Source organism: Macaca nemestrina, chromosome 2 (assembly GCF_043159975.1).
Source record: "Macaca nemestrina isolate mMacNem1 chromosome 2, mMacNem.hap1, whole genome shotgun sequence".
Taxonomy (NCBI): Eukaryota; Metazoa; Chordata; class Mammalia; order Primates; family Cercopithecidae; genus Macaca; species Macaca nemestrina.
The window spans coordinates 174,536,353-174,561,411 of NC_092126.1; the positions used below are offsets into that span (position 1 = coordinate 174,536,353).

Sequence of the window (25,059 nt, forward strand, 5' to 3'; positions counted from 1 at the left end):
ACCATCCTGGCTAACACGGTGAAACCCCGTCTCTGCTAAAAATACAAAACCTAGCCGGGCGAGGTAGCGGGCGCCCGTAGTCCCAGCTACTCGGAAGCTGAGGCAGGAGAACGGCGTGGACCCGGAAGGCGGAGCTTGCAGTGAGCCGAGATCGCGCCACTGTACTCCAGCCTGGGTGACAAACGGAGACTCTGTCTCAAAAAAGAAAAAAAAGAAAAGAAATTATTATAGCAGTGGACTTTATATAACTTGTCCTTCAAGATTTAAAAAAAAAAAAAAAAAAACTCTTAAGAAGGCTGCTTGGTATGTTGCCAAAAGTCTTCCCCACTTGGTAGGGGAAAGAATATTATCTCCAGTGTCAACTACCATAATACACATTACCTAAATAAAGAGATGGATTTTCTATTAGCAATTTTCGATTAACGATTTGGCATTCATTAGTTCATCGGATTAAACAGCTAAAACCTTGGAAGACAGAAAAAAAAACTTGCTTCCCAGCCTCCCACTTGGCCTCCCTCCAAGCAATCTTCTTTGACTATGACACCAGGGATATGAAGTATTTAAAATGCAAAGTTAATCAAGTTGCTTTTCCATGTAAAATCATTCAACATTTCTTGTTATATATTTCTTATTATTTCTAAGCAGTTGTTAGTGATTTGGCTCCAACTTACTTTTTTCAGCCTCTCGCATCCTTGGCCTCCTCCAAGAGCACCATTGTACCGTCATTCTGTGGTGATCCTGTTCTTTCTTGCACATACTGGAAAGTCTCTCTGATTGTCACCCAATAATTTTCTTACTTATCTTCAAGCAACTTAAGCTGTGCCTCCTCTCTAAAGCTTATACCAGTTATAAAAATTTAGTTTATTTATTTATTTAAGAATAATTTCTACCGGTAGTCACTCTAGGGGCTGGGGATGCTACTGCGATCAATGTAGCTCAAGTTCTGATTCTTAAGAAGATTACAGACTAGCACAGGGGAAAAAAGGTGGAAGGATGGCTTTTCATGGACTAAATATATAAAAATAAGTAAATTATAAATTAGTAAACAAGATAATTTCCTATAGTGCTATACAAAATAACAAGAAACAAGTGACCCGGCAAAGTGGCTCATGTCTGTAATCCAGAACTTTGAGTGCTCAAGGTGGGAGGCTAGAAGTTTGAGACCAGCCTAGGCCACACAGTGAGACCCTGCTCTACAAAAAATAAAGAAAATTAGCTGAGGCTACTGTGAGCTGTGATTGCTGTACTGCACTTGAGCCTGGGTGACTGCGTGAGATGCTATCTCAAAGAAAAACCAAAGACATTAAAAAATGGCAACAAAATAGAGAGAAACTAGGCGAAGGTTAAGAATGATAGGTAGAATAACCAGCCCCCAGAAACCTGTGAATATATTCCCTTATATGGCAAAAAGGATTTTGCCAATGTGATTAAAGTGAAGAAGCTTAAAATGGGCAGATTATGCTAGATTATTCAGGTGAATTTAACCTAATCACAAGTCCTTTAAAATGGAAAACTTTCCCAGCTTTCGTCAGAGAGAGAGGAGTTGGGAGAGAAAGAGAGTGATGGTGATGGAAGAGGCAGAGAAGATGGTGGGAAGGGGCCACAAGCCAAGGAATGCAGTGTCTTAGAAATGTCACCCCAAAATATGCCTCCTTGTTATAAAAATTATTGCTGAGCTAAAGGCAATTAAGAAGTGGCAGTGGAGGAATTCTCCTCTCTCTTTCCTCCCCTTTACTTTATCCTGTCTTTTCTCTATAGATTTATTGTTCTTTGTTAAACATGCCAAATAAGCCAGAGTTCTAAGCCACTGCCTTGAATTACAGTAGTTTCTCCTTATCCACAGTTTTGCTTTTCATGGTTTCAATTACCTACTGTCAACTGCGATTAAAAAATAGCTGCGTATAGACTAGGTGTGGTGGCTCACGTCTGTAATCCCAACACTTTGGGAGGCCGAGGTTGGCAGATCACTTAAGGCCAGGGTTTCGAGACCCGTCTGGCCAACATGGTGAAATCCTGCCTCTACTAAAAACACAAAAATTAGCCGGGTGTGGTGGTGTATGCCTGTAATCTCAGCTACTCAGGCGGCTGAGATAGGAGAATCACTTGAACCGGGGAGGCAGAGGTTGCAGTGAGCCGAGATTGTGCTGTTGAACTCCAGCCTGAACAACAGGGTGGTACTCTGTCTCAAAAAAAAAAAAAAAAAAAAAAAAAGCTGAGTGTGGTAGTACAATAAGATATTTTGAGAGAGAGAGAGGGAGAGAGAGATTGAGATCACAGTCATATAATTTTTATTAGGATATATTGTCATAATTGTCTTATTTTATTATTAGTTATTGGTGTTAATCTCTTACTCTTTCCTAATGTACTATTATAAGTATATATGTATAGGAAAGAACAGCATATGTAGGTGACATGATTTGGCTCTGTGTCCTCACCCAAATCTCATGCTGCATTGTAATCTCTAATGTTGGGGTAGGGACCTGGTGAGAGGTGATTGGATCATGGGGATGGATTTCCCCTCTACTGTTCTCATAATAGCGAGTTCTCACAAGATCTGGTTGTTCAAAAGTATGTAGCACTTCCCCCCTCTCTCTCTGTCTCCTGCTGCCATGTGAAGACGTGTCTGCCTTCCCTTCACTTTCTGCCATGATTCTAAGTTCCCTGAGGCCATTCCAGTCATGCTTCCTGTACAGCTGGTGGAACTGCGAGACAATTAAACCTCTTTTCTTTATAAATTATGCAGTCTCAAGTAGTTCTTTATAGCAGTGTGAGAATGCACTAATACAGTAGGGTTCAGTACTATCCACGTTTGAGGCATCTAGAAGGGGTCTTGGAACATATCACTTGCAGATAAGAAAGGACCACTATACCTTTCATTGAGGTTTGTCCTGTGTGATATGCACTGTATTTTAAAATAAACTGTTTTTCTCTTGATGATGTCTCTTTTGTTATAAGGGTCTGTCCCAACTACAAACATTTGAGGGATGAAGAAAATTATATTTTCTTCCTGACATTGAAAAAGGCAAGGAAACTGATTTCTCTCAAGATTGTCTAGAAAGAAACACAGTTCCACTGACACCTTGATCTTAACCCAGTGAGGCTAATGTCAACCTTATAGCCTAAAGGTCTATATAATTATAAATTAAGGGCCAGGCATGGTGGCTCATGCTTATAATCTTAGCACTTTGGGAGATTGAGGTGGAGGACTGCTTGAAGCCAGGAGTTCAAGACAAACCTGGCCAACATTGCAAGACTGTGTCTCTAAAATAAAAAAATAGTTTTAAAAAAGGACTATAAATTCAAGTTGTTGTGGGCCACTGAACTTGTGGTAATTTGTTACAGCAGCAAGAATAAAGTGATAGAGCAAGCTACTTAATACCAGATAGTAAGGATGCTATCCGTGAAGAGGAATACTTGAGCTGAGACCTGGAAGATGGAGAGAAATCAACCTTTTAAATTTCACAGGGAAGAAGAGTCCAGGAAGAAGGAAGTGTCAGTTGCTGACAGTGGAGCCGCCTTGATGTGCTGTAAAGTCATACTGGAGGCCAGTGCTCTGGAACATGTCAGTGAGCGAGAGAGAGGGGAGAAGAGTGCAGGATGAGATCGGAGCTCCAGGCAGGCATCCAGCCATCGAGAACCCTTTGCAGACAGGACTTCTGTTGTGGCACCTTACCTCATCATAGCGTGCACAGACAGTAGCCCCTCACGTCATTGCACATCTGGAGATCCTTACCAGCAGGAACTGGTCTCATTCATCTTTGATGCCCTGCACAAAGTCCTGTAGTGCCTCAAACATAGCATGCCCACAAATGTAGAGCTGGTGTGGATGATGTGTGAGATTCTTTAGAAAAACAGAACATGTGTGAGATTCTTTAGAAAAACAGAACAACAGCAAGACGAATCTTGGTTGCTTTGGGATTATTGGCCACTGGGAACTCCTTGAATTTGAAAATGTAAAGATTTCATCATTCGGGTAATTATTTTATGGCACAGTAAGGGGAAATGATCTGTGATAGTATGTGAATCAGAGAAATTCAGGTGATCAAAAAAATTGTTAGCCATGAGTGTGGTGGCTCATGCTCGTAATACCAGGGCTTTGGGAGGCCGAGGAAAGGGGATCTCCTGAGCTCAGGAGTCTGAGACCAGTCTGGGCAACATAGCGAGACCTTGTCTCTACAAAAGAGAAATAAAAAAATTAGGTGGGTGTGGTGGCATGCAACTGTAGTCCTAGCTACACAGAAAGCTGAGGTGGGAGGATAGCTTGAGCCTAGGAGTTTGAGGCTTGTGGTGAGCCGCGATCACACTGCTGCTCTCCAGCCTGGGTGATGGGGTGAGACCCTGTTTCTAAAAAAGTCCCAAAAATTTAAAAAAAATTTAAAAAATTTGTTGACTGGGGTCCCCAGTAGGAATTTCCTCAACACTGCTACCATAATCAGGTATAGTTGTAACTTTAACAATAGCAACCCTTAGGTGTTTATAAGATCTAAACAGGCTTCTGCCTCCAGAGGCTACATCCTTAAATACCAGGCTATACTCCCTCCATATTCTTTCCCCAAGGGGCACAACCCAAAGTTAAACATTAAAACTCTCAGGAAAAATGCCAGAGAATTCCTGTCTGGTCTTTAAAGGTAGTTAAAAGTTCGGCCGGGCGCGGTGGATCAAGCCTGTAATCCCAGCACTTTGGGAGGCCGAGACGGGCGGATCACGAGGTCAGGAGTTCGAGACCATCCTGGCTAACACGGTGAAACCCCGTCTCTACTAAAAAATACAAAAAACTAGCCGGGCGAGGTGGCGGGCGCCTGTAGTCCCGGCTACTCGGGAGGCTGAGGCAGGAGAATGGCGTAAAAACCCGGGAGGCAGAGCTTGCAGTGAGCTGAGATCCGGCCACTGCACTCCAGCCTGGGCGACAGAGCGAGACTCCGTCTCAAAAAATAAATAAATAAATAAATAAATAAATAAATAAATAAAGGTAGTTAAAAGTTCAACTACACTACAGGTCAGGATACTTTTTTCTCAGTATAGTTACTGCCTGGATTAGAGATCACCAGAATACCTCTTCAAAAGTATACTTTCGATGGGGCAAAAGAATGGAGCTAAGAAGACATATCTTTCCTCAATTTGTCTGTTAAAAAATAACTAGTTTGTTTTCTATTGTTATGATCAGACAGAGAAAGTGCAGCTGCTTTTGTCACTGATGGATGGAGTATAACATTTTAAATCTAAATAATTTATTTCATTTTTACATTTGAACTGCCTTCTAAGACAGTTCCAATTTGTGATGTAATCTCCAAATATTTGTTTTTTGTCTCTAATTTGAAGTAGTCCGACACTATCTCTGATTTAGATGAGTAGTTTGTATATTTAACCAGTCAATGCTAAATTACTTTCAATAAAATTCATTCAGACTGCCACTGTCATTGAAGATAACAGTGTGAGATATATATATTTTCTGCCTGATTCAATTGCTTGAGATATTTGAGATCAATCTGAGGAAAGTAAATGGAATAAGTAAAATCCACACAAGAAATTAAATACCTTCATTTTTAATTTGTTATGTGTACAGTGGTTCTCATCCATTAGTTATTCTATTTAAATTATAATGAATTGGCACAAAAATGGATATCTTTTGAGACTGGCTCTGCTGTGTGGATGAAACTGAAGAAGCGGAAATGAAAAAATACTGTTGAGTTCTTATTCAGTTCTCTTACTGACTCACTGGACAGCAATGAGGATAAATTACATCACATCGTATTTGTTTGTCCTGTCACTGACATAAAAGGTAAGAGCAAACTCTTGTGACTATGACTTTCTGATAGGCATCATCCTCATCAGTACCCATTTATTCATCAAACACTTACTGCACACCAGACATTGTCCTAGATATTGTTGGAGTTACAAATATAAATCTTAATTAAATCCTAACCTTAAAACTGTTCCTTGCTATCCACAGAGGGTTGGTTCCAGGACCCCCTCCCCCGCCCACAGATACCAAAATCTGCAGACATTCAAGTCCCTTATATAAAATGGCATAGTATTTTCATATAATGTATGCACATCCTCATGTATACTTTAAATCATCTCTAGATTACTTATAATACCTAATACAATGGAAATGCTATGTAAATAGGTGCTATAGGGTACAGCTTTTAACATTTGTATTATTTTTAGTTGTCTTATTGTTATTTTTTAGTGTTCATTTTTTCAAATATTTTTGATCCACAGTTGGTTGAATTGGTGGATGTAGAACCTACTGATATGGAAGGCCAACTGCGCTGCAATACTATAATGGTATACTTTTTTTTTTTTTTTTTTTTTGAGATGGAGTCTCGCTCTGTCACCTAGGCTGGAGGCAGTGGTGTGATCTCGGCTCACTGCAAGCTCTGCCTCTTGGATTCATGCCATTCTCTTGCCTCAGCCTCCTGGTAATGGTATACTTACATACAACAGTGATAGTGATGAATGTAGGTAAGTGTACTATAAACTGCTATAAATAAAAGTTGTAGTTATAGCCATTTTATATGCTCTAATTACATATGCATATGTTACTCTTCTGCATTCTTTGAAACCTAAATCTAAATCCACCTCCTCAGTGAAACCTTCCCTGAATCCCCCAGGCTGAGTAAGTTGTCTATCCTCTGTGTACACACAAATTTGTAATTTGAATCAATGTAGCTTTCCTCTGTATAAATGCAGTGGATGTTTTTCCCTCTTACTAAATTCGAAGCTCTGTGGAGAAGAAACTTTGTCTCAGTCCTCTTTGCACCTTCACCATGCCTAGGCCAAGGAAAGATGGCAGTTGTGTTTGTTAAATGAGTGAATACATGAATCAATAAATCATACGCAATAGAAAGAGTATTTGAGGGGAGTAGACGAAATAATTTTAAAAGGCCAAGTTTGGGGGAGGTTTGAGTTATGGATAACAGAATTCTGGAATACATTGTGAAAAACCAAAAACAGCACAGACTTTTATGTGATCTTAGGAAAGCTAATAGTAATACCTAACTTTTATTGAGTGCTTAGTCCTATGCCAGGCGCTGTTCTACCTCATCTTATTTATTCCTCACAATAAGTAGATCCAATTATTCCCATATTACTAAAGAGGAAGCTGAGCACAGAGAGGTGTCAATAAGACTCCACAGCCAGCCAAAGTGAGCCATGATTGAAGTCTAGACATCTCTTTTTGAGAAAGAGTCTCACTCTATCGCCCAGGCTGGAGAGCAGTGGTGCTCTCTCAGCTCACTGCAACCACCACCTCCCAGGTTCAAGCGATTCTGATGCCTCAACCACCCAAGTAGCTGGAATTACAGGTGCAGTCCACCATGTCTGGCTCATTTTTTTTTTTTTTTTTTTTTTTGTATTTTTAGTAGAGATGGGGTTTCACCATGTTGGCCATGCTGGTCTCGAACTCCTGGCCTCAAGTGATCCACCCATCTTGGCCTCTGAAAGTGCTGGGATTACAGGAGTGAGCCACTGTGCCTGGCCAGAAGTCTAGACATTCTTAATTGCTATTACAGAGCTGCCTCTAGTTAGCTCTATCTAGACAATTTAAGCCTTAATTTTCATCGCCCTAAAATGGGATCTGTAGGACCAGCTAATCAGATTGTTATAATTCAATAAGGTAAAGAGTATAACGGTTTAGTATAGCGCACAGCAAAATATATATCTCAATAAATGTTTACTTCCTTTTTTTAATCAGTTGAAGGTTTTGAAAAATGGTGGAATAGGATCCATAACAAGATTAGCACCATGCCTTTCATATCATCAAAGGAAGACTTGGAATTGTTTCCCCGGACTAATATAGCATTGAAATGTCCACTGGGAAAGCATGTGAATCAGCAATACAGGAATTCTAGAAGGTAGGATGTCCAAGAGACATAAAAAGGGTCAGCCTGATCCTTGGCATATATGTTGACTGGTTCTACAGAAAATGCAGGAAAGCTTAGGCAGAATATTGCTTGTGTAGAGTCAGACCGGTGAACCTCAAATTTGGACAGAAGCCTCTGGGAGTCTGGATTTAGTAGGATTATCCTTACCAGTCATTTCCAGTTACATAGTGGGCCCTATACGGAGCAGGTGAAGAAGGCAAACCAACAGAGTTCCCTTTAAACTTCACAATGAAAACCTGCTTCAGAAGAATTCAGAGTCACCACAGTATTTACGTTTGTAATCCTCCAGTAGGATATGTAAACATGGTCAAATATTATTCTGAATGCTTCTGTGAGGGTATTTTTGGATAAGATTTACATTAAATTCATTGGCTTTGGGTTAAGGAGATTATCCTGTATAATATGAATGAGTCTTATTTAATCAGTTGAAGTCTTGGAAGGAACAAAAGACTGATCTATCGTAAGGAAGAGGGAATTCTGCCAGCAGACTGTGTTGGGTGTTAAATGCAGCGTGGGCTCTTCCCCCGCCTGAAGCCTGCCTGCCCACCCTGAAGACTTTGGACTTGTCTACCTCCATAATCACATGAGTCAATCCCTAAAATCAATCTCTTTCTCTTTACAGTCAGTCCTCTATTTACTATGATTCAACTTAGAAATTTTCAGCTTAGGCCGGGCGCGGTGGCTCAAGCCTGTAATCCCAGCACTTTGGGAGGCCGAGACGGGTGGATCACGAGGTCAGGAGATCGAGGCCATCCTGGCTAACACGGTGAAACCCCGTCTCTACTAAAAAATACAAAAAACTAGCCGGGCGAGATGGCGGGCGCCTGTAGTCCCAGCTACTCGGGAGGCTGAGGCAGGAGAATGGCGTAAATCCCGGAGGCGGAGCTTGCAGTGAGCTGAGATCCGGCCACTGCACTCCAGCCCGGGCGACACAGCGAGACTCCGTCTCAAAAAAAAAAAAAAAGAAAGAAAGAAATTTTCAGCTTAATTATGGTGTGGAAGTGATACACATTCAATAGAAACCCTACTTTGAATTTTGAATTTAGATCTTTTCCCAGGCTAGCAATATGTGGTATGGAACTCTCTCCCGATGCTGGGTAGCAGCAGCCAGCCATGGCTCCCAATCAGCCACACTATAGTACTCTATAGTAGACTGTGTTGCCAGATGATTTGGCCCAACTGTAAGCCCAGGTAAGTGTTCTGAGTATGTTTAAGTATGTTTAGTACATTTTCACACTGCAATAAAGAGACTGGGTAATTTATAAAGAAAAGAGGTTTAATTGGCTTCCACAGGCTGTACAGAAGACATGACTGGGAAGTTCTTAGGAAACTTACAATCATGGCGGAAGGGTGAAGAGGAAGCAAGCAAATCTTCACATGGTGGCAGGAGACAGGGAGCTAAGGAGAGGTGCTACATACTCTTAAAAAACCAGATCTTGTGAGAACTCTGTCACAAGACAGCACTAAGGAAATAGTGCTAAACCATTAGAAACCACCCCCATGATCGCCACACCTCCCACCAGGCCCTGCCACTAACACTGAGAATTACAATTTTCTGGGTTTTTTTGAGATGGAGTTTTGCTCTTGTTGCCCAGGCTGGAGTGCAATGGCACAATCTCGGCTCACCGCAACCTCTGCCTTCCAGGTTCAAGCAATTCTTCTGCCTCAGCCTCCCAAGTAGCTGGGATTACAGGCATGTGCCACCACGCCTGGCTAATTTTGTATTTTTAGTAGAGACAGGGTTTCTCCATGTTGGTCAGGCTGGTCTTGAACTCCCGACCTCAGGTGATCTGCCTGTCTCAGCCTTCCAAAGTGCTGGGATTACAGGTGTGCATCACTGTGCCTGGCCATGGGAATTACAATTTAACATGAGATTTGGGTGGGAACACACAGCCAAACCATATCAGTGGGCTAGGCAAAGCTATGAGGTTGGGTAGGTTAGGTGTATTAAATGCACTTTTGACTTATGATATTTTCAGCATGTGATGGGTTTATTGGGATGTAACTCCATTGTAAGTTCAGGAGTATCTCTATATATACATATCCTATTGGTTCTGTTTCTCTGGAGAACCCTAATACACAGGCATTCTCAATTTTTTATTAAATAATTAAATGAAACTTTGTGTTAGTAAAATGTATATTATTGTTAAAACACTGAAGATATATTTATGTACAATCTCAAACTTATTTCCCACTGCAAAACCAAATGATTCATCATCTTTTGTTTGTTCAGATGTAATTAAAAAATCTATTTATATTTATTGGAAATGGATAGCAGTTAAATTAATAAGTTATAAATTAGCCTTAAATTTCTCACTGAAAACACCTCTAGGCCATAGGATGGGAAATGTGGAATACTGAGCAGCTGTCAGTGTCCTTTTGGAGAAGAAATTGCTGAGGCCAAAGTCCTTCCAGTACAGCTTCTTGGCATTTTGTTTTTCTGATTTACTCAAAAGTGCTTAAGATTGTTTTAAGACCACATAAGATCAACTAAGGTCTTAGGGAAATGTTTCCATTTACCTTAAACGTTCAGAATAAATTGTTATAGAGAACAACTGAAGTAGAGAATACAGAATGGAGATAAATAGACTCCTGAAGACAAAAATTCCATTTACCTGTGATTTTGGGGTGAGGGGGCAATCTTGGCAATTAGTTATATCATCTCAGTGCTTCCCAAACTGAGGTGGTAATCCACGAATATAAGGAAAGTTACAGGATAAATGCAGTTCACTTTTCCCTATGGCCAATTTTTCAGTTTTATTTGAAAAAGTTATAAAATGTGCCTGGTCAGTGAGTCAAAACTGTTTTTTTCATATTAAAACAAACATCAATACCTTATGGAACAGAATGCAAAACTTACAAATATTTTACAAAACTTCGAAGGCAGTTTGCACTTACAAGTGAATGACTTCATTAAGTTCCTAGCCACTATCTACTGTGTTATATAAGTTAAGGCTGTACTCTCCACTCAGCAGTACATCTTTGATGAAAAACATTTCAAAATCATGGTTTTAAAATAGACTGACTTAAGAAGGTGACAAGCACTGAAGAAGAGAGAAGAAGATCAGCTCCATTTGAGAGCTCCCTGCCCCTCTTTGAATTAAAAAACTCTCTCAAAGAAGAGGCAATAGAGAGTAAAAACTATGAACAGAGTGGTTTAATGAGACTACTTTTTTTTTGTTTGTTTTCGCTTTCCTTTTCCCATAAATGCCATCTTTTTGGTAAATGTTATTACTACAGCCTTTTTTTTTTTAAGGTTTTTTTTTGAGAACTACCATTTATTGAGACTGTCCTATTCCAGCTTTCTACATGGGTTTTCATAATTACTCTTTTCAACAACTTTGAGACAGACATAAGAAATAATGTAGTAAACAGCATGGATATACCCTCAGGTCTCCAAAACCCATGGTTTTGGCGCAATGCCATTCCAACTTCCACCGTCTTCATCCTCCTGCTTTAACCAGGAAAACATATTTACTGGGCAATAGACGTGTCAAAGGTGAAGGTATTCACATCCAAATAATACTGTGCTGTTGTTTTCAAAGCAATCCACGTTTCACGAGCCTGCAAGAAAAGGAAACACAAGTCATGATCTCTGAACGTGTAGAACATATCTTGCATCAGTTATTCTGATTATCATATAGCTATTCCTAAAAGATGAGAAAAAGATAATGGAAGAATTATACCAATAGACTTTGGTTTTCATACTTTTAATAATCTGTTTATTTCAATGCTCAGATATTTTACAGTACTTGTGGGGCCACAGTATAAACCAATGTGGTAGAGTCTTGCTACATTACATAGTGTCTGTCAGTTGGTACAAAACTGGTCTACAAGTAGAGGCAGGAGTGTACCTGAAAATGTCAACATTCTATAAAGAAGACACAGTCTACCAGCCTACTTAATTACTTAATTGGCCAAATAAACAAATGTCTTGTTTCAATAATGCTAAATAATGCCTATTGGACAAAAACAGCTATAAAACTAGATGCATTATTCAGTTAGTGGTTTTCATCAGCAAGTGCAAAACAAGCAGATCCTGGTAGACCAGTTACGACCTAGTCATGTGGAGTAAGGACAGGATCAAGGCCCCATGAAAACAAGGACATTCAACTTTTTATGGCTTTGTACAGTCCTCATGCCTGACGATAATCAGAGCCTGAGATATGTGGAAAGAGAGAAAGAATAAGTGAAGGAATTAATTCATTCATCGTACAGCTTTGTTTCCTAAATTGCTAAATTGTAAGAGGGAGATCATGAATAATTGAAATCCTCAGATAATTCAGCAATTTCATTTGGCCTGGAGTTTTAATGTCTTCTTCTATCAGAAAAGTAAACATAGAATAAAAAAGGCCGATGCAAGTTTCTTCTTTGTTTCTCTTGCAGCAAGAATGCAAATGAATAGGAAAACGTACAAAAGGCAAGCAAATGGAGGAACCACATTAAAGCCTTGAATAATTATCACAGAGGATATTTAGCTACTGAACAACTGAAAGTGACCTAAGTCTGACCACTATCCATTCATCCATCTACACAAACATGTAATAATTTATTAAGCTTTGATTATATAACAATCTTTTTGCTAGTTTCCGAGAATAATTACCTTGAAGGATAAGATACAGACCCTACCTTTGTAGTCCAGGTAGGTAGGCTGGGTACACAAAACAAGTAATTCCAATTGACATTTTGAGAGCTATTTACTTGTGAAAGAGCATACAAAAAGGGAGAGAAGGAAAGACAAATGTCGCCCTGAGAAGAAGGGAAAAGCTTCAGAGGGGAGGGGACATTTGAGTTTAGTCTTTAAGCAAGAGGCAGAGTTTACCAGGCAAAAACCACTTCATGGGGAGGAAAAAGTAGATGTAGCTCAGAGTGTCCAGAGAAGAAAAATCAGGGATAGGCTAGTCGTGTGTTAATTAGTGGTCAGCTAATGCAATTACCATTTAAAAAGATAAATGGTGAAGGACCATTTGTTTCTAACATAAATACCTGATTAGCCAGTGTGTTTCCCCACACATCTGAACTGTGATCTGGGTCCCAGTAATCCTGCAAATTTACATGTCTTTTGAGACGTAGGAACTGGTTTGCTGGGTCCTCCAACAAAAATGGCGCTCCCAATGCTCCTGCAATTCAGAGTCCAAGAGCATAGCATCTTTTAGAGCAATAGTTTACATCCCAGTGTTTCCTCTTAAAGAGACCCAGCTGTGATCTTTGGTCGGCTGGGGGACTGAGGAGGAAACTCGGGAAAAGCTAAGCTCTGAGCGAGACAGCTACTACTTGGCCCTTTGTCACCGCTGTATGCTAACCACTCAATTTGACCTGCATTTAGTTCGTCTTGAAAGCCAGTGCTATGTGGTGGATGGAGCAGGATTTCAGAGCTTCCTTTCATGCCTGGGGGCCTGCAGACCCGGATTCAAGTTCCAGCCCTATCACTTTTCTGGGAAAGTTACTTGATTTCTTCGCACTTTAGTTTTCTTGCATGTTAAGGGGTATAATAAAACACACACACTTGCGTAAGGACTGGATAAATTGATGACTATAAACCATCTGGCTCAAACTAGGCAGTCAACAATCTTATTCTTGCTTTCCTAGCCCTCCAAAATAGAACTGATCTTTCTGTTTGAACTAGGCTGCTCCCAAACCTGACACTGTGGTTTAAATTGTTGGCATTGATCGATTCATCATCACACTAAACCACCTTATAGTTTCCAACTCCTTCCTACTGCAGGATTAAGAAGAAAAAAGACATGATAATTTTTAAAAATCCAGACTTTTTAAAGATCTTGAAATTTTAACAATCTGTGTTGTATTTTCATTCTCAAGTAAAACACAATTGCATTCAGAATTATAACTTGAATCAATATAAAGGAAGAACACATTTTCTCCCAACCTATAGGTGACAACAATACAATCTGTTCATTGTGATAAAGAAGCATTTATTACAACATCTGATTGTGAGTAATGTTACATTAGGCACTTAACAACCTCATTATTAGCAGTCCTCTATTGACCAACCTTCTGTATGAACCTAGGTTATATAGCAAGCTATACAGTATAAAAATTCCCCTCTGTAGGGCTTTCTGTTTAGTTGGGATCCTACTAAACCTACTTTCTATTTAGTAGGGTCAAAGATAAAAACAAAGCGAGGCAACACAGGATTTGGTTGCACTAAAGGAATTTAGGAGAAGGTGTTGTTATTGAGCACTAAGACACTGGGGTACAAGTAGGCATTTTCATGGTCAAGGAAGTTGTTTCACTTGCTCCTTGAAGGAAAAATTGGATTTAGCAGGTTGGGAGAAGGGGAAACATTTTGCAAAAAATTTAAGCCAGAGGAATGCTGTGTTTCACCATCTCAAAACAATAGTTAGAGGTGGCTAGATAGAAGAGTTTTATATTAAAAAAAAATTAGCTAACATTTAAACTTAGGAGATATTAGTGACAGATGCCAGAAGTAATACTGTTCTGCTGCTAGCTAATCCAATTTAGTATAATCCAACCAGCAAGTCTGTGGAAACCATCTTTTAAGGTGGCTCTCAAAGATTACTACTTCTTGTTATTCATATTCTTGTGTAGTAGTCCCCTCTTTCATTTAATAGGGCTGACGTATGTAACTATAGGCTATTGTGGAATGACTGTGTGCAATTTTTGTGGCTAGGAAATAAAAGATGTTACAGCTTCAGCCTAGCCCCTCTTTTGGACCACTTGCTCTAAGAAAAGTCAGCTGCCATGTTGTGAGGGCACTCAAGCAGCCCTGAGGGGAAGACCACATGACAAGGAAATGATGCCTCCCAACAATAGCCAGGTAAGTGAGCCATCTGGGAACCTGATGTTTTTGCTCCAGTCAAACCTTCAGATGGCTGCAGCCCCCACTGACATCTCTACTGCATCATCATAATAACTCCAGAGCCACAACCACTGAGCTAAGCCACTCCCAAATTCATGACCCTGCAACTGCAAGTTGTTTGAAGCTGTTAAGGTTTTGGAAAAAGTAGTTATGCAGTAGTAGATAACTTATAGAATGCGTTATATGCACTTACTGATGTCAAGGTAAATAGCTAATCACAGGGGTTCAGACTAAGTTGAGGCATGTGAGATATCTAGGATAGGGTACAAAGCACAAGGAACTCACTTTCAGGGTCATACAAATTTTGTACCATAAGTTCCTCACTTCTCTCACCCTAGTCTCTGCTCTGATTATCATCATTGCATGGAAAGATAAACAAAAATAACTTCTGCCAATCACTACTGCATGCAAAGGTAAGACAACAAATAACCCTTACCATTAAAGAATTCACATTATAGTCAGAGTTCATACATAATTAAAAGAAGACATATTGTGATCAGACCATCCATAGTTGGAGCAATTTTGATACTGTCATGGAGACCTCACCGAGAAATTCGTTTTGAGTTGGGCTTCAAAGATTTGTTACGTTTCAACAATGAGGATGAAGGGAGTGGAAGCAAAGTGCATGTATTCCAGGCTGAAGAAAACTGGAGAGTTAAGGAATGGAGGAACAAAGGAAGATTCAGGGTTGGTGCCTTGCATTTTGCCAATATGATTGAAAGGTAGGGTTGTGGTGTAGATGTGGTCAGAGATAACATTGGAAAGGTAAGTTGGAGCTTGATTCTGAATGATTTTAACTGTCATACCAAGGAGTTTGGGCTTTATTGTAAATAATTAATAATCATTTATGAATAAGAAAATGATAGGAAGGACCAGATTTACTTTTTAAAAAAATTGTTTTTATTATGGTAAAACATACATAACATAAAACATACCACTTGAACCAGTTCTGGGTGTACAATTCAGTGGTATTAAGTACATTTACAATATTTTGTAACCATCACCACTATCCATCTCCAGGACTATTTCATCGTTCCAAACAGAAACTCTAGCTCTTTAAACAACTTTCCATTAACCCCTCCCCAACCCCTGGTAACTACTATTTTACTTTCTTTTCCTATGAATTTGCCTGTTCTAGGTACCACATGTAAGTGGAATCACAGAGTATTTGTTCTTTTCCATCTGGCTTATTTCACATAGCATAATACCATCAAAGTTCTTCCACATTGTGATGTCAGCATTTCACTCCTTTTTAAGACTAAGTAATACTTTATGTATTTAATATATATGTATATATACCACATTTTGTTTATTCATTCACAGATTTACCCTGAAAGATCCTTTTGTCAGTGGTGTAAGGACAGACAGTAAAAGGAAGAGAAGAGTGAGGGACACAAGATCAGAGGCTATTCTATAGTCCAGATGAGAGATAAGAAGGGCCTGAATCTGGTGAACGTGGGATGGGAAGACAGGATTGATTTGACGAAGACAGGAGGAAGGAACTCACATTCATTTGGGCTGACCAGGGTGGACGAACCAGCTTTGATTTTTTGCTTTTAGATGAAATGCACTAATGGGTCACTCTTCAGATTTCTGATCATTCTCTTTGAAGAAAAGGTGTTAGTTACAGTGTTACATATTTTATGTGTTATTATTCTGTTAATAAATAGGTGTTTTGTTCAAAACAAAATTAGTGGCTATGCAAAATAGATCCAATTCCATCAATAAACAATAAATAGTGCTAAGTAAATGATGCTTAGGGTATAATTTATAGCTATACAGTGAATCTGTAGTAATTGCTTAAGATAGTGTTGCTTGGAATTATCCAAAAGTAAAACCAGAATTCTGTACCACAGTCATCTTGGTGCATTATACAGTCACTAAGAAAAAAAATGCTGTTGGCCGGGCGCGGTGGCTCAAGCCTGTAATCCCAGCACTCTGGGAGGCCGAGACGGGCGGATCACGAGGTCAGGAGATCGAGACCATCCTGGGTAACACAGTGAAACCCCGTCTCTACTAAAAATACAAAAACTTAGCCGGGCGAGGTGGCAGGCGCCTGTAGTCCCAGCTACTCGGGAGGCTGAGGCAGGAGAATGGCGTGAACCCGGGAGGCGGAGCTTGCAGTGAGCTGAGATCCGGCCACTGCACTCCAGCCTGGGTGACAGAGCGAGACTCTGTCTCAAAAAAAAAAAAAAAAAAAAAAAAAAAAAAAAAGAAAAAAATGCTGTTGCATAAATCTAGGCAGAGAAGCATGCTTTAAATATATACCATAGCTATTTTAAGCTCTAATAATTCTGTCTTTTGTAAGTCTTTTACCTTTTTGCTCATGGAAAATGTTTTATCGATGCAATCTCCTTCTCCTCCCTAGGATAAACCACCTACCTCAGCATTATAAGCCCAATAGGCATCCAATAAATCTTAATTGATGATGATGATGATAACATCACCCATGAGAGAGACAGAAAGTAGTATTTATTATCCTACTTTACAAATTGAGAAAATTGACATGCAGCGATGAAATGACTCACTCAAGGTCATATAGTAAGTCAGTGGCAGAGCTGGAAATAAAAATGCAAGTAATATAGAAGGGCAGGCTATTATCCTCTCTGCTTGAGAAATTTCTCCTCCCTTTTTCATTCTGCCTGATCAACCTTGAAAGTTAGTGAGAGCAAGACCAGGGTTTTGCGTTTGTGAACCTATATAATATTGCTGGGGTTTGAAAACTGAACCCTGAGTTTTATTGCTTTGTTGATTTTTAAATGAGTGTGTGTGTTTTTTAAAACGTAGGCAATATCAACCAGGTTAATGCCTTTCCTAAACTTCATGATCATCAGCTATGAAAAATATCTTTCTGTCTGTCTTTACAACTCCCTATACATGCCCCTTTTTTCACCTACATCATAGTCAGCTTTAATAGGATCTGTAAATGTTTTGTCTAAACATTTCTCAAATACCCTCTGCAGAAAATTCTGTATAGTAGAAGCAAGGCAAACACTTCAGAGTATAAAGCAAACACTATTTGGGATCACAGCTCTCCTTACACAAGTCAAGAAGGATCAGAGACCCAGAGTCTTTTCTTGGCCTCGCCAGTGACCAGCTAGGTCATTGAGCCACTTCTTATTCCTGCACTTCCATTTTCTGTTCTGTGAAACAAGTCTGGATTATACAACCACTAAGGTCTCTTCCAGCTCTAATATTTTGATCTGGAATGTATTAATAACAAATAGGTCATTAATCAAAAGCTACTTTCTATGCATGGTATCGTGTTATCGGAAGCACAGAGAATATGCTAAGTGGGCACAGTTCCTACTGCTTTCAAGGAACTTATTGAAAAATTTAGCGCTGCCACAGTCAGAAATAAGTGAAAGAGAGGTCAAAGTAGACTTAACCAATAATTAAAGCAAAACAGATGAAAATGTATTCATATTATGAACAAAGTGGGGAGTGCCCATCACAGGCTAATGAGCAGTATGAGAATAATGAAAACTGCATCATTAGAAATGAAAGTCTCTATGTTACTAGCACCCATGGAAAACTGAAAAAAACTCTTTAAACAGAATGGCGGGGGAAAGACAATATTCTATATCCTATGCACATAACCTTGAAATGATACTTGTGGTAGGAACCTACATATCTAAAAGATCAGAAAGTCTAAGGTAAAGTAAGATACAGAATTAAAGGGCAGGGTCTGGTGGCAGATGTCTGTTTTTCCTGATGTAGAGGAAGCTCATTTAGGGAAAGCCCAGGCCCCTCTTCACCCCTGTGTGTGCTCTGCTCCTGGGAAGGGGCAGTGCCTCAGTTAATTTGTAAATCTAAGAAGTGTAACTTGACCATGCCCAGCTCAGCTCTTTCTTCTTCTCTTGAGAGTAAACTGCCTTCCTAGGACATGCTTCCTGTTCTGGTTCTGCAACCTGCAATCGGTTGTAAATTTGCCAAATTTGGGGGTCCAATCATCAGGCCCTTTATGTACTTATCCTAAGCTACATTTTCCAAATTAGCCCTTCTCAGGAATAAAGGAAATCGATTGCCTTCCATAATCATATTTCTTTATTTCTCAACTTGATCAAAACTGGACAAAGAAGAAAGGTGCTATTTGTTGGAGGGAGATGAAGAAAGAGTAGCTTAGAGAACCCAATAATCTGTTGCTCAAAGCCTCACTAAAAAAGGAGGGGGAAAAAAAAAGCAAACAGAGCACATGCCGGGGTGCTCTTGTCATTCCCAGATAGGCACAACTGAATTATTTCCCACATGTAACCTTCAATGTCTTTATGTTTTTGAAATAAATGCAATGAGATTCAGTGGGGTCAGAAGACATAAAATATCTGGGCAGATTCATAGGATAGGTCTACTGCTAGCTATTTCCCTTAGGGTCTAGGTAATACTGATATCCGGGTTATTACCTGATACCTGGTACTAGAAATGGAGAGTAAGCAGTGCAGACTTGCTTAAAGTTCAAAGATATTTACGTATGGGATGGTGAAAGTAAAGCACTTAGCACTCTAAGTATACAATAATATTTATTGTTTACTATTTTTATTGAACGGCTGAGTCTCAGTCCTTGCCTTTAAAATATTTATTTTTTAAGAAAACATGAAATAACTGCCCAGAAAATTATGGACACACACAAATTAAGTACTGAAATAAAGTATAAATGGTCACTAGGAATAAAGTACAAAAAAGGATCTGGAAAAAAGGATATATAAATGTCTTAGTAATGGTGTAAAAATTTCAAAGATTTCTGTAAATGTAGAAGAATTATGATTTTGTGAGAGACTAAAATACTTATGTTTCGGTTCATATTTTCTAAAATTTGAATATTCTCTTTGGTAAGTAGTTTTTTTTTCTTTTTTTTGAGATGGCATCTTGCTTTGTTGCCCAGGCTGGAGTGCAGTGGCACCATCTTGGCTCACCGTAACCTCTGCCTCTGGGGTTGAAGTGATTCTTGTGCCTCAGCCTCCTGAGTAGCTGGGATTACAGGCATGGACCACCATGCCTGGCTAATTTTTGTATTTTTAGTAGAGACGGGGTTTGCCATGCTGGCCAGGCTGGTCTCGAACTCCTGACCTCAAGTGATCTGCCCGCCTTGGCCTCCCAAAGTGCTAGGATTACAGGTGTGAGCCACTGCTCCCCACCAAGTAAGTAGTTTTTACACACAATGGCATAGTTATTTTATTTATTTCCCCATTACAGTTGGTCACTGACCCAAAAATGTGTAGTGGAAGACAGAAGAGTTGTGTTTAGTAGAACGTATTCTCTCACTTTGCTTGAACTTGGATAAAAATTGGTGAGAAAAGGAGAGAGAGAGACAGATAATGGAAGAGAAGCGATTTGGGTTATGAGAGAAAAACGTGAAGAAAGAGGAGAATAGAAGGAAAGAGATGGAGAGAGAAATCAAGAAAAAAAATCAAAGGAAAGAGAGAAAAATGAAGGGGGTTTACAAAAGACAAAAAGTGAAAAGCCCCAGGGCAGATAAAGGAAGTGACACAACAGAAGGCAAAGAGGATGAAAGGACACTGGAAAAAACGGAGAGGGGTGCTGAACTGCGGACCAGCTCTCACATTCTAGTGTCCTGTTCAGAGTCTAACAGGGGCCGGGCAGGGTGGCTCACACTTGTCATCCCAGCAGCTTGGGAGGCCGAGGTTGGTGGAACACATAAGGTCAGGAGTTTGAGACCAGAATGGGCAACATGGTGAAACCCCATCTCTACTAAAAATACAAAAATTAGTGGGGCATGGTGGCGCACGCCTGTAATCCCAGCTACTCTGGAGGCCGAGCCAGGAGAATCGTTTGAACCTGGGAGATGGAAGTTGCAGTGAGCTGAGATCGCACCACTCCACTCCAACCTGGGTGACAGAGAGTGACTCCGTCTCAAAAAACAAAAACAAAAACAAAACAAACTAACAACAATAAAGAACAAAGGTATAACAGGATGCTTTCTAACTGACCTTTTAACTCAGTAACTTCCACTTTACTGGCATTACAAGTGCTGACATGTTGAGTATTTTGAAAAGTAAACAGGAAGTGGTGTCACTTGGGTTTAACTTAAATCTGTTCTAACCTGCTCTCAACACACATACACAATGTTGGCACTCACTCTTATGGCCACATAATTTCCTTGGACGTGTCTTTGGAGCTGGTGGTTCTTTTATTACTTATAATCTTGTAGACATGGACATTCATAACTCACGAAAGGCAGCATTGTATTTGGTTCAATAGTGACTCTTTCTGGGTCATTGCCTGTATGTGTTGATGGGATCCCCATCTCCAGTGCCATGACAGATGCTGCTATATGTGTAGGAAAACAGTTTTTCTACAGCACCCAGACTGCTCAGTGAATCTAGTCATAAGCAATGACACTGAGACAACCAAGTATAAAGGGGTCCCCGGAGAACCTTGGACCGCTCTGCTCACTGGGAGAAGGGGTGGAGCCACAGAAGTTCAGGCCGTTTGCAGCGGGAGGGGCTGGTCCTTCCTATTCCTGTGTAGGAACCTGGGATTCAATCTGTGATATGAGGGCCTGTTAACAGGAACCCATTTCCCACTTTGCTGTGTAGTTTTACTCTTTTCCCTGATAAATTCCATCTCCCTCACCCTTCAAAGTGTCTGCGAACCTAATCCTTCCTGGTCATGTGACAAGAACCTGGATTTTCCTAAAACATTTTTTTTTTCAACCAAATTATTTTCCAGTTTATTCTCATTATGTATCTTCTTGAGAGTATCAATCAATCATAAGCCCAAGTGAGTAGGTAAAATTAAGAACAAAGTCTTTTAAAATAAACCAAAACTGTGTCAGAGAATACAGAATCTCTAAAGAATTGGAGGGCTGCAGGGATGACTGAAAAGGGCTAGTCTTCCTATGGTAGAGAAGAAAGCAAAAAGAAAGGGATTGGGAATGCTGACAGGGTTTTGTGTTAGAATATGTGAGCTTAAAAGCTCTTGTCAAAAAACAAAGCAAATAAAAAATCTTTCAAGACAAACTGGCATTGGTTACTAACTGTGGAGTGAAAAGTAAGAGCTGGAACTACAAGAGGAAAAACAGACCAAAGGCAGCTTACTGTTCTGCCTGTCTAAAACCAGAAGACATACTTGCACTTTATGGACAGATCTGATTGCAGGTCAACAACATGGGCATGGACCCCCAAATCGTTTCATGTGTGGGTCAACTCCAGCTGCCAAATCCAATCAGGGTTTCATGATTGCTGAGGGAAAATAAATCTATTTTTCATTTTAGCAGAACAATGAAAGGAATCCTTTAAAAAATACACAAACGAGAAACAACAAAAAACACCAATATAATTCTTAATAGTGTTCAAGAGTTGGTTCACTTAGAAAAACACTTTTCAAAGATGTCTGTTTTCCATATTTCCTCTGCATGTGATATAAAGCTGTCTGGTTTTAATAAATGCCCTGTTGCTACTCTTCACCATTAGTACAACTAGGAACTGTCATTGAAAGTCATTAGTGGTGTCCTGGTTCTGCTCAATTTTGTCAGGTAAGCTCACCCAGCTTCTTAACTCCTGGTCCTTTCTTGTGGAAGCAATGGCTACGATACTGCCTCCACCACTTTTTCAAGAGGAGGTCTTGCTCTGTGAGCTGCTGCTAGCCCATGTCAGGCACTGCAATGCCAGAGGGGAGAGTTTGTGTAGCAGAAAGAAGAGTTTTGTTCTCATAAGTGGTAAATGTAGGATTTGGACATGAATGCAGTGTCTACCATTGATTGACATGCAGCTTGGTCACTTGAATTCCCTAAGCCCTCAGTTCCCTCTTTTTGTAAAATGAGGAGCATAGCATCTATTAATATTTTCAGAGTGGTCGTGAGAATGGACTAAGATAGCCTATGCAAAGCCCCTGACACATAAAAGGAATTTAAATTAGTAGCATTAGTATTTGCTGATTTCATTATAGAAGAAGGCAATTAAAATTTTTTTTTCTGTAACTCTCCTTCATTTCTGAAAGAAGGCAATTCTTGACCTAAATGTTAAAGAGAGTTTATATGCTTATTTTTTAAATCAAGTCACAACACTTGAACTTCTAATTCTCTGGCCAGAGAATCAGCTCCAATGTGTATAAGTTACTGTTTTGAAACTAATCAATAAAATAACTTGGCAACTCTGCCCATAAATTTAATTACTTGAATAAGGCCTTTCATTGTTTTTGGCTTCAGCATTCCCATCAGGAAAATGGATAATAAGACCTTCTCCCTACCTCCCTTAAATCAAATTCTAAAGAAAAGTAATTTGTTGGACAACTAAGCTATAATAGAGAAAACTTAAAAAAAAAGAAAAGAAACTTAAAAAAAAATGGTTTTCTTATAAGCAAAGGGCTTCAGAGAAGTACAGATGAATAGGCTGTATTCTTTTTTTTTTTTTTTTTTTTTTTTGAGACGGAGTCTCGCTCTGTCGCCCAGGCTGGAGTGCAGTGGGTGACCGGATCTCGGCTCACTATAAGCTCCGCCTCCCGGGTTTACGCCATTCTCCTGAATAGGCTGTATTCTTAAAAGAAAATGTGGAGGAAAAGAAGCAAAGAAAGTTCATTCAAGCTATTACTTTCTTCTCTAGAGCTATATGATGTAGAAACTGTCAGCTAAACCAATTACTGTAATGAATGAATCCGCTTCTGAAGACGTCAGTCTCCTCAATCTGTAAGCAGCGAAGGCTTCCTTCCTGAGATCTGAAGGGCTAACCCAGCAGTGTACATGCACCTCTGTCCTTAGTTTCTAGTTCTCAACTTGTTATTTCATAAACTTCAACTAGATAACTTTATTATTATTTTTTTTAGAGTCGAGTCAATCAAACCGTTGTCTTTATAGGTAGACACATCTGTATCTCAGTTGGAGTTGAAGTAAACTCAAACTTGTTTCTTAAGAAAGTCTTTGAAGCCTCTTTAAAAATTTTGCTGAACAATTTCCTTTGTCAGATATTTTTGACCCTGCAGCATTCATAGGTGAATGTGGACCAGCTGGCATTGCTTTAGCCTTGCAGGCATCCACCACCATTACCCCTTCTCAAGTCAACTGCATGGATCAGTGGTCGAAGCAAAGCATGACACTGGTGAGTTATAACTAGCCCATGACTTTAAATTACAATGTGCTCTGAGACACTCACTTAAACTGAGCCAGCCTCATTTTCTTCATCTGGCAATGTGGGCTGTAATTATGTATGATTGTACATGCCTTGGTTATAACTGCTTATAATAACTTGGCTAAAAATGTTTAAATCACAGATTTAAACATGACCCAACAGCAAATTGCAATATTGATGATTAAAACTCATTATTAAAATTATTTCTATGCTTAGGAATTGAAGGCTTATTATATATATATACACATAAATACATCTATCTATCTATGTGTGGGAAGGGCTTCAGGAAAAATGTAATTTTTGTGCATGAGTCTCAAGCTTTTCATAGGAGAAAAGTTTATTCTAATGCAAGCATCTGCATCAGAAATATTTATAAATTATAGAGATTTAACCATGAAGATAATTTATATCTTTGTAAGTATTTTCAGTTTTTGTTACAAGCAAAACAAATGACCTCTCAGTTCAATTTTGATAGAAGCCACTGAGTTACTGGGTCAATTTGGCAGCAAATCGCCTGCCCTCTGGTGCCTTCCTTGATCTGCCTTTAAAGCACCACTTTGAGCTACAGCTTGCCCTAAAGGTTAATTAATTCATGTTCCCAAAGTACTGTGAGGTCTTCGCATAATGGTACTATGCAAGTATTATAGTTCTGAAAGATATTTTAAAATTTTCTTTGTTCAAGGACATAACAGCGCTTCTTTGGAGGCAGCAATTAGACTTCTTAGCAACAGTATCATGTTAATATATAATTAGAAATAAAATGATCACACACACAGAGTTAACATTAACATGTTCAAAACCACAGCATTCTACAATAGTTTGGTTTCCACAGTGCTGTGGAATAGGCCTATGGATAAAAACGTGTTTGTTCATTTCTTTAAAAAGACAAAAGGTATTCTCAATCTGATGGTTGTAGGAGACACGATAAATAAAAAAGAAATAGGTTCTTACCGATAAGCAACGTTGAACACAGGGCTACTTGAAGCATTTTATAGGCCATGATCCTGTTTTGGAAAAAAAAAAAATTATTTACTTTAATTTAGCTGAAAAAAGCTTGATGGTGTATCAGGTACTTTTCAGAAGTATAAAGCAGTTGTTGCATACCTGGAGGCCCTGTGAGCTGAGACAGTCAGAGAGACGCCCTCGTCTGAGGTGGCTTTTTTATATAGCTCTTGCCTTTTTACCCTTTGGACTTTTTGAACTGGCTTTTTACAGGCTGTTCTTATGTGGGTAATTTATTTATTTACTAATT

General features: G+C 39.4%; 1 protein-coding gene across 1 annotated transcript; it reads right to left on the minus strand.

Annotated features, from left to right (window-relative positions):
- Window positions 1-9,849: 9,849 nt before the first annotated feature.
- Window positions 9,850-24,934, minus strand: C2H3orf85 (chromosome 2 C3orf85 homolog). Its single transcript, XM_024791449.2, has 4 exons — window positions 24,912-24,934; window positions 24,759-24,811; window positions 12,873-13,006; window positions 9,850-11,450 (listed from the first exon to the last, which is right to left on the minus strand). The coding sequence occupies exons 2-4, from the start codon at window positions 24,805-24,807 to the stop codon at window positions 11,361-11,363; spliced, it is 273 nt and encodes a 90-aa protein (XP_024647217.1). The 5' UTR covers window positions 24,808-24,811; window positions 24,912-24,934; the 3' UTR covers window positions 9,850-11,360.
- Between the last annotated feature and the right edge of the window lie 125 nt (window positions 24,935-25,059).